We start from the raw sequence: 18495 nt of genomic DNA, 5'->3' as shown, positions 1-18495 counted from the left end.
CTCAAATGTGGTGTGTTTTTACCTTTAAATGTTTTTGTAGGTAAAATTCATACATGTACCCTAAAGTAGGTGAAAAGTAAGTTTGAAGCACTGTCATGAGTAGAATACAAAGTCTGCTGCATTTAGTTACAGTATTTTAGGTGTTACCTATCATAAATATGAAATATAATTGACTATTCTATTATATGTATAGCAATTACATAAAATATTTTATACAGTCACCCATGAATTCCTAAATTCCTTTTTATTCATACCAATGGAAATATCACAGGTACCTTTTTTCCTTATCTTGCCAGTAACGTGCTGCTCGCTCTCCTTCTCTCCCTCTGCTGATGTGGGGACACAGCTTGGTGCTACTTCCAGCAACTTCATGATGTTTGAATTCTTGATTTTAAGAGTTTCCATTTTCACCATTATTAAAGAAAAACAACAGTATAATTTAGTATTCCAGTCTTTGCAGAGTGTGTTAATAATGCTTGTACGAATCAATACGACACATATAAAATAACTCATTATAAAAACAAACTTGAAATTGTATCATTCTGAGTAGGGATAAAATCAGTGTTCCACAAAATACACTGTCATGCAGTGATGACGTTGGAGTCCTGACCTCTTCTATTAAGCTGTATTACTTACTGTTAAGCCAATTTCAGTTTAAATGGTAACATACATACCAAAATTGATTCAGTACAGAATTTTGTGGTCATTAAGCTACATCTCAGAGGCCATTTAAGACATTAAGATAGGAGTTATGTGTCAAACTCTTTAAAGAGTGAAATAATTTTGTATCATTTAATATTACATATAATGTTATTGCTGTTAATAAAGGGGAAGGTCAGAGTGATCTATTGCAAGATAAAAGGAATCAAAAGGCTTACAGAGCAGAAGATGGTGGGACAAGGGACGTTGCTGCCATTGCAACTGATTAATGCAAGGTGTTCATTTGCCTACATCCAACATTGCTTCTGCTCTCTCTGCCATTAGAGAGATTTTAATCTTAATTTTATTTAGCTCTGTGCTTCCACTCTTTCTAGACTCGTCCTTTTAGTCTAGGATAACTTATTCTAGAAACACAACCGGTTTCACAGGCCACCAGAATCATCGCTAGGCTGCATCTCAGTGTTTATGTCCCCCACGAGAGCTGGATGCAGCTCAGTGTGTGCAGCCCTGCCGGGACAGCCCTGCCCTGCAGCACTCACGGGCTCGGCGCAGTCGGCAGGGCTGCAGCCGCGCTCGTTGCGCAGGTGCCGCAGGGCCCCGTGCTGCAGCAGCAACGCCACCAGCGCCTCGCTCCTGCCCACCACGGCCTCGTGCAGGGCTGTGCTGCCCTTGGCGTTGGAGAGGTTCACGGAGGCTCCGTGCTGCACGGCAAAGGGAAATCGCAGTTAGAAAGGAGCAGGGCAGTGCAGCAGCCCCAGAGCTGCGCACGCCCAGGGGCAGCTGCACCACCGGAGCCACAAGAACCCACCCGGCCACGTTACTGTCCCATCTCATAGCCTCCGTTTCATGGATCAGCTCATTTCGGTTTTGCACATATCTATTACATATTCAAGCTTTAGAGATACTTAAGAAACCCCCAACCCTATGTGATAGAATCCCAGACAAGAAAACCTGCACCTGCTACATAAAAGTTCCATAAAAACAGCTACCTGCACAATAGCAAGGTAATATTTATCTAATTAACATCTGTGAAGGGATGGGATTGAAAGGAATAAGTTAAGAAAACCTCTTATTTCTTTCCCCAAGTATTTTTGACAGAGAAATGCGTAACTGAAAATACTGATCCTGACTACTGGGTAAGTACAGATATCATATGAGAAATACCAGCAGAACACTCTGTCTTCAGTGATCTTACCTGCAACAACAGGGCAGTAGTCTCATAGTGACCATTCAAGCATGCATAAATTAAGGGAGTATTTCCATATATATCCTTTTTATTTAGTTTAGCATTGTAATCCATCAGACACTTTACCACCTATTGAAAGAAGTAACAACTTTACTCTTATTGAGTAGGAGTACTGAGTTACTGAGTATGAGACTAATTTTCTTACTTTAACACCCACTTTTAAAAAAGAAAAATTTAAGCAACTACAAAAAAGGCCAGAAAATAAACCTCGAGGTGTGTGAAAAACAAATATATCCAGTAACTTAACAAAACAAAGCCAAACCACCACAGCAGCAGCACCCTTTTCCAAACTCACCACAACACTTGGAAGGAGTTCTTTATACTGTAATTACCCCATGAACTAATCTACAACTATCCCACGAATTAACCTACAACTCTGAGTTGTATTCTTGGTTTTCCTTGCTTCCCTAGTCCTTTGTCTTCCCATTGTTTTCAAAATTCTCTTTTTTTCCCTCCTGCAGTCTTCAGCTCCTTATTTTTAAAATCCTAATTTTCTGCTTTTCTGCATCTTTCCATTTGCCTTTTTGCCCCTGCTTTTTCATATTTGTTATTTTTCTGTCTCATTTACTCTCCCTCCCCCCATGGGCTTATGCTTCTCCTTCACTGCTTTTGCTTCCCTGACTTGAAGTGAGGGACAAATTGTCTGCTGCCTCAAAGCTGCAGTCCACTCATGATCTAATTAAGGAGCTGAAAATACTGTAATTATAAAATACACTATTCAGTACTGTGGCTACTGAAGATACCAAGACACAAACATAACCCAGAGAAGAAGGTACAGAGGAACAAACACAGAAGATTCAGCTGCACAAGGGATGTTTAAAGCATTTGAAATATGACAGAAGGTTTTTGCACCACTTGTATTAAACCAGTATTTTAAGTCATATATGCTTACATATGTAAGTCATATATGCTTTGATAAAGAAAAGGTGTCTACTGAAACGATTTCAGCTCAAAGTTCCCCTTTCCATCTGGAGATTTTAGACACTGAAAACAAAAGCCAGAACCGCCAAAATCATTTTCTCTGCTCCCGGCTTAGTCTGGTTGGTAGTTTCCCCAGGCAGCTTTCCGTGGGTGCCAGGTGGCAGCGAGGTTTGTGCCAGGGCAGGGTTACCTGGGAGTGTCCCCTCTGGCAGGCCAGGTGCAGGGGAGCTGCCAGCTGTGAGTTCTTGGCGCTGGCACTGGCGCCGTGGCGCAGCAGCAGCGACACCAGCTCACTGTGCCCGTGCAGAGCAGCCATGTGCAGTGGGGTGAAACCATCCTGGTTTGAAACATTCACCCCCAGCCCGTTGGCACAGATCTTGGAAAACTTCTGTTGAGGAAAACACACAATAAAATTATAATCATGCTTTATTTTAATTCATGAAATAGCCAAATAACTGCTGAGTTTACATAAAACGGGAAGTGGGCATTACAAGAAATTCTGCTAGAACCTAATTTGAGGCCTTCAGAAAAAGTCAGTAAAGCAGAGCAGTTTGGTGGTATTTTTCAACAGTAAATTAATTTTATTGTTATCTCTTTTCTTCCAACATGATAACTTCATGGAGAGCAATCCTAGGCAAAGTATTCATGATATTAAAAAGAGGCTAAAGCAGCACAGGTTGAGACATATAAAACTGAAAGTTTTTATACAGCTGTTAGGATGCTCATACTGGATAGGAGGCAGTGTTAATGAGTTACTTTCATTTATACAGATATTTATGCTCTTTGAGACAGACATTAAACATCTCTTAATGCTACATGAAGCTTGGTTGGGGTAATAAAGATACAAACTAAAATTAATTTAATTCACCTGGAAGCAAGAGTGGCTCAGAGAGCACACTCCCTTGGGGAATCAGGAGAAGGAAAGCACCTGGAGGACAGTTTACCCAGCTGTACAGAACATCCTCTTTCACTCCTCTTGCAAACTGTGCCTGCCTGACATTTACAGTGGTGCAGAACCTTTCATCCTGTGCTTTCAACGTGCGCCTGCCTAACGCAGGGGTTAGGATTAACTAACAAGTTCCTTCTTCTCATTCAGCAGACAAGTAAATTCCACAGCAGATGCCATTCCCCTCCCTATCAGCAATAAAATGAGCTTTATGGATTCTGGCATCTTTAGCACATGATCTCTGTCCTGAGGGCACAGGGACACCCCTTATCAGAGAACAAAGCACGATGTGAATGTGGAGCATTCAAGGACAACAGCACACTCTAAGCCTGCACAAAATAAACCTGTGGTGGCAGTGAGGAATTCAGAAGTTAAGCCATCTCACAATGCTGCTAACCCCAAAGCAGCCAATAAACTGAAAATTGGTACTTAGGTTTATTTTGCAATGACTTATCCAGTCATGTAACCCTTCAGACACCTCCTAGAAGGCAAGTTATGGAATTTCTATTTCCAAAAAGCTGTGATTATTCCTTATGTAAAACAACAACAAACCCAAACCAGAACCACATACACACACACCAAAAAAAAAAAAAAAAAAAACACCCAAAAACCAACCAAAAAAGAACAAACCAAAAAAACCATAGAGTGTATTGTAAAGCCTCGTTCTATTCTACAATGTGGTAATTTAGGGGGAAGGAAATCTTAGCAACTGAAAAGAAAGTCTTTGTAATTATATGAGATCTCTGAAGAGGCTTTAGATATGGCTTATAGAAAAGATGCCACGCAATTAAAAAAAAGACTTTATCAGCAATACATGGATTCTGGGATTAGCAGGTATTCCTTGCTGAACTGATTACTAACAGGTAAGCAGATATGCTGTGCCAGTAGCAGTGTACACGAAAGAGAATCAGAGGCTTAGAAAAGAATGTTTATTCAAAATGGCCCAAACCTTCCTGACAGAACTCCACATATCCTAAAAGCAAACTGTGACGCTTTCTCAATCCATTAGACATTGTGCAAGTCCATGAACACCATTCTTGTATCCAAAATTTTCAACAATTCCATTAAAAAAATAACAATTTCATACTCTCAGATGAAGTGTGAAAATCTGTATATAGTTAATTTATTTTTAGACAGAGAAACAGACATGCTGGGCAATATGAATGCTATTTCCCTGGAGCTAAAACTTACATTACAAGCATATAAATTATTCTTTTTACAGAATGAATATTCCAACCTTTTGTGCTGGCCCACATTTTGAGCACTGGCATAATGGATGGCAGAATTCTGGTTTTGATGTACTGGCTGTATCATCCTCATCTTCCAAGTCTTCTTCCACCCATTCCAAGAGATAACGGACCTGGCATAAAAAGCAAGTCCTTCTTTATAGAGTCCAAAAGTTCCATGTCCTAACAGATCTGCACATGTAGACAAGTCAGATTGACAAAGACACACTTGTGAGTCTCTCAGGGGGAGCACACAGCTACCTCCTGCCATCAGCTGCCCACAGGCCTAATTAAACAATCAAGTTTTATTGTTGACAAAGCAGCTAGGAAGTTCTCCAAGTACAGTGAAGGGAATTATAAATGACTTCCTGCTGCCTGATCACAACTGCAGTGTTCACCCACTCTCAAACACACCACATCCTTTTAGCTCAGATTATTTGTGCCAGCTCATATCAATGTGAATTTTGCTTCATCTTTGGATTTAAAGAACATAAGGAATGACAAGGATGACAACATTTAACTGATACCCAAAACTTTGCAGGGGCACTGACTTTCCTTAGGTCTGTCACTTAGGAGTTGGACAGTTTCACTTTTTCCTCAATGTACAATGCCTCATTTTTGAGAGAGAGGCCCTTCAGTGAAGTCTTAGGGCTCAGGGCATTCATGTGCAACCTGCAAACAGTGATGCTTAGGGCATTTACATTTTACATTACATTTCATTCAACAAAATAAAAGCTGTTTAAGCAGTACATTTTTACCTTGAAATTCATTAATCTACATTCCACTAAAGACATTTTAGTATTAGCAGTGATTGTATTCAGTCTCCATTACTCCTGGACCAAGCCAAGAGCTCTACGGCTGCTAGTCCAAGGGAATGGGAACAGTGGGATTTCTGAGACATCCCTCCCACTCTGTTTACTCTCACACTTGTCACAGGTTCTGCTCCTCACCACTGAGCTCTGGGAAAACAACACATCCATGTCCTAGCCACTAAAACACATGCAGCTACAACAAATCCTAGGAAGCCAGGAAGGGCCCTATACCTGATTCTGAATGATAACATATTTGAGCCTGAAAAGGGATGTTTTTTACAGAATATTGCTTTCCCTGCAAACTACAGGTTGTTCTCTGGAGTAAAGGAAATCTCTCAAGCCTGCCTGTTTATGGAAGGCCAGCTCAGCAAAGCTTTACTACTTGCTACATTTGTACATGTCTAAAATAAGCAGAACTGTCACTTCACTTCCCCCTTTCCTTGCAGACTCACCAAGACTCTCACAATTTATTTCCTCCTCCTCCTGGGACAGCCCAATCCTGCTGCTCTCATTATCCAGTGCACAGCTCCCAACATATTGATAGCAGTGTCTCCCAAAAGCCTGAACACACTACTCCTGTGCCCACCTCTTTATAATTACAGTGCAGTAGCCTTTCTTTTTGGTTTAAAGGTATTTTTTGTCAAAATACTAACTGTGCTTTCAAGTAGATATACACTGAACCACCTCTGGAGATTGCCCAGTCTCATTTGCCAGGTAATTTGTCACCTGAAAGGTTCTTTACATTGCTGGGTTACTTTGGAATACTCATCTGAGCACCCTGGGTCTCTGTACCTTCACTCCAACCTTTCAGCTGCTCCACAGCACTTATTTCAGACAAGAGATTTGCTTTTTTTCTGTGGCAGATTTGCACATATCCTTCCCACTGAACAGGCTGAGTACAAGGAAAGCACCAAATCCAGTAGCTATGCTGAGACAACACCAATCACATCATAATGTTTCTTTTTTCTTAAGTCTTCCAGTTTCACAGCACTTTTTTAATGCTTCCTCTTGCAAAGCTCAGTTGGCTGTCACAGCAAACATCTACAGCAGCCCTAATGACCTGGTTGCTTGGCTGTTCCTATGGAGACAGACCTCAGGCTGTCAGAACAAGGTCAGAGTTTTTAAATACTCGTGTTTTTTTAATAGATATGTAATCTGTAACCTTTGCCATCCAGCTGGATGATTCTCCTTGTATGAACAGTTTCACATGAACTTCAGTAATGAGGAAAGTAAAGCCACAAAAGAGAAGGTGATTCTGTCATCTGAATGCACAGACTGGATTTCTATATGCTTTTCATTGCTGGTATCTATTGAGCAGTGCTATATACTGATTTCCCAGCAAGTTATAGCACTGTATTTAATTCTCTTGATGAAGTTTAGATTTTCACAAAGTGGGTGAAAAGTTAACTGTAATACATGCACTTTTACTACTGGCCAGAAAAATGGAAAATATCTCTATTGTACATGTTACTGCTTCTTGAAATGACTTAAGGGCTGGCTTGGAAGTAATTACTTATATTAAGTCACATTATAAACTAGGATAATGATATGTACTCAACAACTGAACAGTTCTTTGCTCTATCAGCTAATAAATTGTTTCCAGTGGCATAAAACATAAGAAAAACAGTATTAACGTGGCACATATTTTGCAACGTGGGTTTTCTATTTTCTGATGACTCTATGAGGCTTCATTGGCATTTGTAACTCCTGGTACAAACCAAACCCAAACAGGTTTTTCAGAACATGCACCCAAGTAGAGCAAACCTGCGTTCTCACACAGCTTTATGGTTTTGTTCTGTGAACTACAAGAAAATCAAGAAATCTACAGCCTTACACACATTTCAAAAAGCAAAACTCCTACAGATTCCTGTGTCATCTTCAATTTTTCAGTAGAATGACATTGGAAGTATCTTATTTTTTAAGGAATAAAGGCAATAACAAATAAAAGAAGAGTCAAGACAGGTGGTACCACAAATTACAGATCATCACTGGTATTATTATATCATCAACTAGTATTATTATATCATCAGCTGTCCATTTGAAGCGAAATCAAAACTACACATTGCTGTGTGCCCCACAAATAGGATCTCTGTGCTGACTAGTGTCACCTGAATTTCCTCTTTACATGAGATTATTACCCAAAGCATTCTCCAACTTGATACTATTTACAAGTAACTTCCTCAATTTGAATGAGATAGAAAGGAATTCAGTAATATTCAAAAGTCACTTTAACACTCACCATTTCCAGATCTCCATCAGCAACTGCTCTCAGGAGTTTTTCCACCTGTGTATGAAGAAAATTATGTATTTGCTTTGTTAGTATTGGTATTAAGCAGAACACAGAAAATCCTGTGTCCTTTGCTAACCTCCTAAGCGCATGCTGTTGGATTACTGCTGGCCCATTTCATACTTATTGATAAAGCTTTAAAGGAAAAACCTTCTTCCTTTATGAAACAGAGAATCTGTACAAGGCCTGTGGCCATTTGATGATCCCTGACTTGCTTAGTTAAACAGTACTTATCTAAATTGAGGATATGTGGCCCACCCATAAACAAAGCCATGTAAGCTGATATATATTATTATGCTGCTCCAGCAGCAGCTGCCCTGTGCATTTCTGTGTGAACCTAATGTTAAAAATCCCTGCTCAAGGCAAATTCCTACCCTAAGGTACACTAACACTGGTTGGACTCTTGCTGAGCTACTCTGCTGCTCTCATTATCCAGCACACAGCTCCCAACATATTGATACCTGTGTCTCCCAAAAACCTGAACGCACCACTCCTGTGCCCATCTCTTTATAATTACAGTGTACAGTATAATTACAGGAACACAAATCTATTTGAGAAACAACAGTTTAAGGTGAAAAAGATGCTTTCCAATTGTTACCTTTACACCTGCAGATAACTGGTTTAATCCTGTGCTAACACCCAAACATTTACAAATCTAACTTGACTGCAAGTATGACATTTGTTTTCTTACTTAAAATCTGGGAAGATATAAATACCAAAGGGTATGCATTAGGACAAGCACCAGCATTAGCCCATTTCAGTGTAGGGTGAGGCCAGGGCCCCAGTGCTGGGGGAAGGTGCTCGCCTGCTCCTGAGCTCTGCAGGGGGAGCGGACACGTGAGGGAAGAAGAGCTGGAAGGTGTTCTGCAGAGCACTGGTGCCACTGCCCTGAGCCCTCAGGCTGCCTGTGAAAGCAGGAGAAGGAGATTAACTTGTCTCTTCACTTCTCTAATTCTCTACTCTCACATGAAGGAGTTGAGATCCAACCTGATAGGAAAGGGAAAGGTGCCAGCCAAAGGGGAGGGAGAGTCCATCAGTCCTCTCACAATTCACCTGGCTGTGCAGAGTGTCAAGAATCATTCAGTAAGCTTTGTGAAAGTCTGTTTTAGCATTATAGCAAATTATTCCAGCACTGTGCTAGAATCACTGAAGACGCTAATGGGTAAACACACTTGTTTCTATAGTAAGGAACACCCTGCAAGTTGGAGATGTCATGGAGCAACAGCTTCAGTCACATTTCAATCTTCATATGGAAATTACCACCTTGCTAAGTGTGACAGTGGTGTTTGGCAAGGCAAACAAGGAATAATCAGACTGAAGTTTGTGTTCTATTGCTCTGATCTCTTTCTTCAGTGTTTTAGATGAAGAACAGGACACAAACAGCTGAAAGATCAGAAGCAAGATTAAATCTCTCCATTTTTATCTCTTCTTAGGAACACTGCTAAGTTTGGGTTTATTACTACCTTTCTGATACAGGATGAAGGTCCTTGAAGTCATGCACTGGTCACTCTGGGCAGAATCTATGAGTCTTTTGATTTTAATTTCCTAACTTTGAATGTCTAAAAGTCAGCTGTCTAAATCTCAGCCAGGCATTTTATTTTTAAACTCCCTTTCTGGTAACTACAAAACAGAATGCAGTCAACAAATAACACCTGAGGGCAACTCAGGTCAAACTAAGCATGTCTGAGATTAACTCCTCTCTGAAGTGAATTTCCCTGCACTGACTGAGGAGGGGAAATAGATGTCTGAAGTGAAGACAACTGTCTTCCAGAAGTTGGGTGAGCTGAATCCCAGTCTCTCCACATACACAGCTAAAATGGACTATATACACAAGGGAGGTCTGTGCCTCCCCTAATCATACAGAATAATGCCACTGGAGAATGTAAAGGTCTTAAGGATTTTTCAGGAGTCACTTTATGACATACAAGATGCCTAACAGTAATAGAAGTGACCCACAACCCTGATAATTTCTTTCCAAAAATAAAAACTTTATTAAAGTACTAAAAGCTGCCTCAGGCCCCAGCAGTGGTACATTTGTTATGCAGCTTATAGATAATTTATTAAGAGTACTTAGGGCAAAATGTCTGCTACATGCATTTCCCCATCTTTCCAGTTTGTTTTCTCACTCTTCCATGGAACAGAACCTTCCTTTAAATGTAAAAATAGAAGAAACAAATCTATTACAATTCACCTGCATATCCAGTTTTTCAGCTGCTGAACAGAAACTGTGCATGGAGATTTTAGTTCCAACAGAGCAAGTCCCAAATTTACAATCCTGGTTCTTTCACTCTCTAAGTCATAATAAACAATCCACTATTGACGGGCTCACTTAAGAGTTTAATTCAGTATTGATTAATCAAGGTCTGACTGGATCCCCTTAATCCAAGATGCAAACCTTGAAATCTGGAAAACTGACTGTATCAGTTTCCCATTACTTCCAGTGGTGTTTCCTTCCTGGAGCTCTCTCAGTACCAGGCTCTTGCCTCTTTGAGCACTTAGCCCAGGTAAAACTTGGCAAACAGAAATCAACTAAAGCTGGATTACAGAGAAGGTCATGAACCCCAAGGACCTCAGGTGTAAGCAGTTTGTAATCTTTTTCCCTGGTCTGAACTACAGTCTTAGTAGTTGGGTGTGATAAATTTATTCCTTCAAAGAAAAATAAATCCTCAATCTACGAGGAGAACTTCTTTAGAGAGGTTGCCTCTGTACAAACAGGGAGGTACAGCCCAACACTGAGCCTCTCATAGAGCAACTCAAGTGTGAAATCATATTGTCCACTCAAAATTTGCATCTTTGTGTTTCTTCACTATTTTTAGAGAACCGAAACTTTTGGCAAGAGAAGAATCTTTTAATACCATGAAAAGGAAGAAGTTGAATGTAGTGGTGATATGGAGAGAAGCAAACATACTTAGGGAGATCAATTTGGAAAAAAATAATGAATAGGCAGACTAGGAAAATTAAAAAGAATCATCAGAATGAGTGGTGATATGACAGTCTTGGGAAGGGTAACAAAGTGTGGATCTGAGATCCCACAGGAAAAAAATCAGAGGATGCCATCTGGTGTGGACAGAGCAAAATCAGCAAACACATACATGCAGGATATTTAATATATAGTCTGTAATTCTTCACTTGTTACAAAATTGATTCCCATGCCTATTTGAAAGCATGTCTTAACATTCCAGTTTGTTGTTTGCCAGCATGCCTGTACTAGTCTCTTTTCCCTGACAGATTTTCTAAGCTAACGGTGGCACTTAATTCCTGGATGGGACAGCCAGGTCCTTGGGGCACTGACTGCCACTGTACTTTGGTAAACCTCAACAAATTCTCAAATTACATAGGTAACTTCAATAAATATGAACAACAACTTCAGATATGGTGTCAATTTTCCCCCAGAAATAACCAACAGAGCAGTTGAAACCACACAAAAATAAGTACTGAGATGCCAAGCCTCTGAAGACAGCAGTTATCATTTTCCAAACCAGACAGAAGGCTATTCCTGAAGAAGCAGTTGAAAACACTGTGGCAAATTATCACTCTTCTAGCTTCCTTCACTTTGCTTACTGTCAAAACCTATACCTCAGTCTTACCTCTTTATAACTGTTTTTTGCTTCTTCTTGCCTTATATCAGTTGATGCTGATGACAGGCTTGAGACAGATGATCCTCTGCTGAAAGTTTCTGTTGAGTGCTGAGGAGACCTAAGCGGTGACTTACAGTTGGGAAAAAACATATAAAAATCAAACAAACAAACACCCATAAAAGGTTAAATATCAAATAAAGGAGGTTAAGCATAGGCAAGAAACGATTTAGCAACTTGCATGGGCTGTTACCTCAGAAGCACTCTGTCCTCTTTCAAATGTTAGGTAGTTTACTTCCATCAATGACAAAATCTGCACAAAAATGTTAAGAGAGAGCCAATGTAACTCCACTTATAGAGGAATCTACTGACTGAAACGCAAATTAGCTGACAACCTAATAATTAGTAACAGAATATGACTGAGCAGATTAGAAGTACCCATTTACAAGTTCATGCTCTACCCCACAGAGTGTATTCCCGCTGCTGGAGTTAAAATGGGACTTTTCTTCCTCAGAATAAAACACACATTTTCTCCTTAACAGTGAAACCCCCTTAGCAGTGAACATCTCCACCTCTGTGGTGTTGCATCAGAAAGAAATCAGGCTGGAAGACAAAGAAGAATACCTTGGAATTCAATGCACACTGTAGGGAAGTCTCTTTCATCCGGTTCTGAATTTCTGGGTTTGCCCCATTTTGCAAGAGCACTTCAATGATCCCTTGATAGCCCCAGCGAGCAGCGATGTGGAGAGGAGTGTCTCCCTTCTCATTGCCAATATCCAGTCTGCAGGAATGCACATCATAGTACACCAAAGCCTTGACACACTGGGAGGAAAAGGAAAGCTATCAATAAATTATAGTGTTGTGTCTCAGTTCAGACAACAGGCACAATCCTAAAAGGTCTGTTTTTATTGCTGCTTATGTAACCCATTACCTAAAGAGAAGGCTTTAGTGGTTCAGTGTCATTAAATAAAGAGTTAAACAACTACATTTGCAAAGCACTGCTATCTTTAATGTGAAGTCACATTAAAAATTGTTATGAACTACCAAATAAAGTCCTCATTTAGAGCATTAAACAACTCAGCCTTCAAATATTTTTATTTACTTTTAAAAATATGTAAGTTTAGTGCTAATTTGCATCAGTTTAATTCCATTGCATTAGAATGCCCATTTGGTTTGTTACAAAACAATTACTTACATCCTCATGACCGTAAGTGCAGGCTAAATGAAGTGAAGTATTTCCATTATTGTCCTGAACATCAGTACTTGCCTTGTAGTGCAATAAGAGCAGCTTAAAAGAAAAACAAAAGTAGACATTTAAGTAGCTAAAAAATTAATGTACAAACAATTATTGCTCTGCAGATTCCTTTAGGGTTCTGGCATGATGATGAAGCACTTCATGAGACACTAGCTCTGCCTCCCATTTCAGACACCACCCTCTTGGCACTGCAGCACTGTTTGTGCCCTACCCTGACAATCAAAAAGTCTCTTATTACATATGCAGAATTTTAATTGAAAAAAATGAATTATCTACTGCAGCAAACACTGCAGTATATTCACTACATCATCTACCTCACATTTCAAGAGCCTATGCAAGTGAAGACAGAACTTTATTTCAATAATGCTAATTGAAGAATATCACATATATTAAATTCAAGTAGACAGTAATTACTGTAGTTACACAGTCTATCTCAAACACAGTGTGAAGCATTTAACTCAGCCCAATGACTGCAGTGGTTGTTCTGTCTCAAGCAAGAGCAGAGATGCTCTCCATTTGTATTATGTATTGGACACCTGTGTTAATAAAATGGATGAATTATCAGGTATGCAGAGCTGCCAGCTGGTTATTACCAATGGCTGAAAACCTTACAGTAGAAAAAACAATAAAATATCTTGCAGACTACAATAATAAAAGATCCTCCATTCTGACAGCTTACACAGTTGTTGGTAAAAGCTCCCCAGAAGATCTAAATGACAGTAACAGCAGAAGAGCTTAGTAAGAGGCATGTATTTATTATTTAGGCTAGGTGTTGTGCTTACTGTAACACTCTGGTATCCCTTCTGACAGGCGAGGTGAAGGGGAGTTGAACCGTGGTAATCTGTGGCATTGACAATGGCTCCTTTGGCTACGAGTAAATCCACTAATGAAGTTTGACCTTGGAAAATAAGCATTCAAAGAAAGGTGTAAACTTTGCACAAGAACACTGCTACTTTTCAAATTCAAACAGTGACTATAAGCCAAGATACCCTGCATTTCTGCATACTATGTTTCCATATACTGCATATTTACTACCTTGGTATTTAGGTTTTTTGTGGCAGATATTTCAAGGTCAAAGCCCCATAAAATAACCTCCAGCTAAAAGCAAGCTATATTTGTATCCTATGAGTAATAAAAGAAAATATTTGGATTCAATATAATAAAAAAGGAAATTATAAATAAGAAACCACCCACTAAGAAAATAATACAGTTTCTAATAAAAGGAAAATCAATTACATAATGAACATTACAATACAGGTGTTACAGATCTACAATGCATAGCCAGCTACAGAAAAGAAAAAAGTTGTTTCTCAATCTGCCAGTCCTTTAAAAAAAGACTGATTTCTAAGGATATATGTTTACTTTTCTCAAAGCTGAAGAAAGCACCGCTGGGGTAAGCACTATGGCAAAAGTAGAGTCAACAACCAAAGATTAACTCAGCCATAAGAAACTGAGCTTAAAAGAATATACAACTTCAGTCTGTGCTCAGATAGAAACAGCAAAGTTTCAATAGCAAAAAAGCAAAAAACCAATGCAGAATTCCAACTTCAATCCAAAGGTGGGAAACAGGCTGACATAAAGACACAAAAGCAAAAGGAAGAGGAAACACTAGTGAAGAACAGCAAGCCCACTCACCACAAATAGCAGCTATATGAAGCGGTGTATATCCCCGGTCATCTCGGGAAAAGGGGGTGATAATGGAAGGGTCATTCAGTTTCCTTCAAAACACAATGGTTTGAAAGCAGCTTAATTACCCAGGTGGTGGTAGGAAGGAGGAGAGAAAGGGAAAAGCTGCCAAGGATGGCAAAAAACTGATTTTGGAACTTTTGAATTGACAAATTTTATATTGACAAATTATTCCATACAGAACTTTACATTTTGTTAAGAGAAATGGGTTAGTCCCAGATCTGTAAGTTTGATTCAAGAGAAGAAACACCATGTTTACCAAAGCCCACACAGGCTCCATCACAGAATGGGTGGGTTCCAAATGATTCTGTAGGTTCCCAATATTTCTTCTGTTTTTTCAAGCCACACACACCCACATGTTCTCTACTATATCCCAAAGTCCTCCCAAATTCCTCTATAAGCAAAAGCAGCATACTTCCTGAAGCAAATCTTAGATAAAGGCTTCTACACAGCTTCCTATGCATTTGTGGGGTGAAGAGTGCTCACCCAGAAACCAGCTTCTCGCATTTGTCACAGTAACACAGCGGGTGACACATTTTCTGTACAGTGTCCTTATCACTGTCACCTTGACTTAGCAGCCGCTCCACTTCCTCCTGATCACCTGAAGCAATATGCTACCAAAAAAAAAGGGAAAAGAGAGAATGAGAAACCAACATAAAAGGCCTCCTTTTAAGACAAAAAAGCCAAGAGTAATTTACTGAAGCACAAAATGAAAGGAATCGATTATGAAAGACGTAGTCAAGCATTAGAAAGCAGAAATTAACAATGTCACAGCACAAAACCCCCCAAGGGCATTCAGTATTAAAAAGAAACTGTTCTTGGCTTACTTCACTTTCTATAAAAAAATTAAAACAATTCCTATTGTCCTCTTTAGATTCAATCATGAAATTGAGCTCCCTCTGTGCAAAAACATGTCTATAAAATTACTAAGTCTCCAGCCATAAGCTGTGAACACATATAATTAGGAGCTCTGCTTTGTGTCCTTGTATAGGCAAAATTCTTTTAGAATGACAGTATGAGATTAACAGATAATATGAAGTAACTGTCAGGTGACTACATTTAAATTATTTCCGAAAGCTCTTCCAATTTCAAGTACTAAAAGCTGTGAGACACAAGCAGTATCACATCTGTTATTTAAATGGGCCACACAATACCAACAGCAGTAGCCTTTCATCCTCATTTGCTTCTATATTTCATATAATATGTACTGAAATTTGTAAGATTATATTATGTTAGCAAGGCTTTGGCACAGAAACGTACTCGATTCAAAAGACAGAGTAGATTTTAGCATCTACTAAAATACATTTCACAGTACTAATGTAATAAACCCTTCATTACTTTCCAGAAAACTTCAGAAAGGGAGGCTTATAAACATGAAATGTGCAAATACATACATATTTCTGCCATAAAAGTTATTAACCTTAAACAAGCAGTCTATTGGTGCAGCAGACATCTGGGACAATAAGTTCATCCTTTGTCTTAAGAGCAGCTTGTCACACAGACTCTCAGATTCCTGAAAATAAAACAGATAGATTGATTATTTATACAGTCATCTACAGGCAAAAGTGCAGAACCCTAACAGTGGAATTAACTTTAAAGAATATTAAACACTTATTTACTATGTATGAATTATCAGACACATGTGAAATCTGAATCAGTTTCACTTTTAAGATTTTGAGACATAAAAAACTGGGCACCCATAGAAATAATAAGTAGATGTTCACCAGAATATCCCTTTACTGAAATTCACTGTGAATTAACATTAATGAAATTATGGCAGTACCATCTAAAAAAGAACACAGCAAAACTAAAAAATGCATATCAAAGACAGAATGAACTGTAAGAGGTACAACACAGCTTTCTCAAGAGGAGAAATTAAGCCAAATTCACATAAAACATGTCTACTGATGGCCACTAAAAAAGATGACCCAGATACAGCTCTGACTCAAAGAATTCTGAACTCTCTGCTGCTGGCTGAAAAATAGAAGATTGCACTAGGCAAAGCATTGCTCTGCAGCAGATCCATCTGTATAGATTTCCTACTTGGTTTGAGCTAAGCAGATACAGCTGCAACCCTTGCATCAGCACTTAGAGACAGCTAAAGATACACTTCAGGATGCACTAAAGAATATAAATGTCTCCAAAGCCAAGTGAAAATTATTAAGTGGAGTTAGATTTTGAGGCGGCAGCACTGACCCTCCCATGAAATAAAACAAAAACCTAAGGAAAACACTTTCTAAGAATGCAAATGGAAACTTTTGCATGTGGCTGGTTCTGACCCACAGCTGCTTATGGTTGGCAGAGGTGCTGTTGTAGGATAGTGGCTCTCCAGAAATGGAAAGACTTCAGCCTCCATAAAACAGAAAACCACTGCATTAAAGACACACACCCATGTATCAGGCAAACTTCAACAGTTTAGGATCTGGGCTATGGCTTTTGCAATTAAAGTCAGTCAAGACCAGATGTAAGTGAGTAAAACCAGTCTGACTCCGCTCTTACATTAGTAAGTCAGCATAAAATTTGAGCCCCATATACTGCAAATAAACAACATCACCTGATTCAGACTTTCTAGAAATTAAGACTATTCATGTTTCAAAATCAACACAGATGCCTCTCAAAAAGCTGTCCAAAAAACCCAGAAGAGTTCAGCAAATAAGGTCATTAAAAACATGTTTGTGAGATCTGGAGATGAAAGTTCTTCTCTGCACTTCACAGGATTTAGATACACAAAGGTGACAAATATTCACCAATCTTTTCAAATCTCTGTACTTTAGCTAAGGATACCCAAGCATATCTTCTCACAAGGCATATAACACTAGTCTCCTTGGATAGATTCTTCACTAGGAACAGGAATAACTTCCCTAAGAAATAATTGATCAAAAATTTAACTGCTGGTACAAGTTCCTAATGTCTAATCAGAATTTCTAGTGTGGATGCTCACAGACAGCTTTATACTTTCACTGTGGAGAATCTAAGTAACCATTAGCAAGAACTACTGTAGTTTTAGAACTGCTCCTTCCACAGTGTGCATCTTCAAGAGAAGTGGATTTTAAGAAAGTCACGAGAGACACCAACCCTAAAGTAGCAGTATTATATATTTATTATATAAATCAGAATAAAAAGAGCCCAGGTGAAACCACATATCTTCAGTAGTGAAATATGGAATGATGAGAATAAGATATTCACTGAAGGATTAAGCAAGTTTGGGCCTTCAAAGTCAGAACTTACTTGTATCAGCTTTACTTACAGCCAAGAACTTGTACTTCTTTTAAAAAGAGATTGCTTGGAGTGAGACTTTCAGGTATTTTAAGAGTATGTTGTTTAGAAAATACACACCCAAACATTAATGACCTTTTTTATCTAATACAACAGTGTGTAGAAAAAGAAAGTATTTGTACTTATGAGAGTGTACCTTTGTAATGATCTATCCCAAGTGATTCTCACAGATTAAAACTGATGACTTGGAGGAAATACAGGCGGCAGAAGCCAGGAAAAGAACTCTTGAACACAAACTAAGGCTAATAAAGTGTTTGGTGGGGAGGGGGAGTAGGGATCATTTCCCCATCTGAAGCTCTTCCCACACATGAAACCAAATGCTGCCTATTCCCTCATGGTTGGCTCTGACTCCCTATTTTCTTATACCTCACTCAAACCCTCTGAACTTCAGAGTCTTACTACACATTAGCTATGCATAGGAATGAGCTAGTATCCAACACTTATTAACAGCAACTCTAACTGAGTAATGTTGACAATTCAGAAAATAAAATTGACACTCTCATGCTTTACAGGCTCCTCTCTTCCCCACAAAGTGTCTCACAAGGACTTGCATGACCTTGGATGGAGGGATTTGGCAAGAACTTCCTGAGTGCAATTCACTTACT

At 39.2% G+C, this 18495-nt stretch overlaps 1 protein-coding gene across 7 annotated transcripts in view; it reads right to left on the bottom strand.

Moving 5' to 3' along the window:
• Positions 1–18495, bottom strand: part of ANKRD27 (ankyrin repeat domain 27) — a 55497-nt gene that overhangs the window by 5290 nt on the left and 31712 nt on the right. For 6 of the 7 annotated variants that reach the window (XM_053987033.1, XM_053987037.1, XM_053987032.1 and 3 more), the window contains 14 exons: positions 16035–16127; positions 15101–15228; positions 14564–14646; positions 13711–13826; positions 12869–12961; positions 12298–12495; positions 11927–11986; positions 11686–11805; positions 8051–8095; positions 5011–5133; positions 3018–3215; positions 1856–1975; positions 1200–1361; positions 276–384 (listed from right to left, as the gene is read on the bottom strand). In XM_053987033.1, coding sequence (XP_053843008.1) covers positions 276–384; positions 1200–1361; positions 1856–1975; positions 3018–3215; positions 5011–5133; positions 8051–8095; positions 11686–11805; positions 11927–11986; positions 12298–12495; positions 12869–12961; positions 13711–13826; positions 14564–14646; positions 15101–15228; positions 16035–16127 — 1648 coding nt within the window. The remainder of the gene's footprint in view (positions 1–275; positions 385–1199; positions 1362–1855; positions 1976–3017; positions 3216–5010; positions 5134–8050; positions 8096–11685; positions 11806–11926; positions 11987–12297; positions 12496–12868; positions 12962–13710; positions 13827–14563; positions 14647–15100; positions 15229–16034; positions 16128–18495) is intronic. The other variant, XM_053987038.1, reaches the window with a different exon arrangement.

Source organism: Vidua macroura, chromosome 11, assembly GCF_024509145.1.
Source record: "Vidua macroura isolate BioBank_ID:100142 chromosome 11, ASM2450914v1, whole genome shotgun sequence".
In the NCBI taxonomy this organism is placed as follows: domain Eukaryota; kingdom Metazoa; phylum Chordata; class Aves; order Passeriformes; family Viduidae; genus Vidua; species Vidua macroura.
This window is presented reverse-complemented; position numbering and strand designations above follow the sequence as displayed.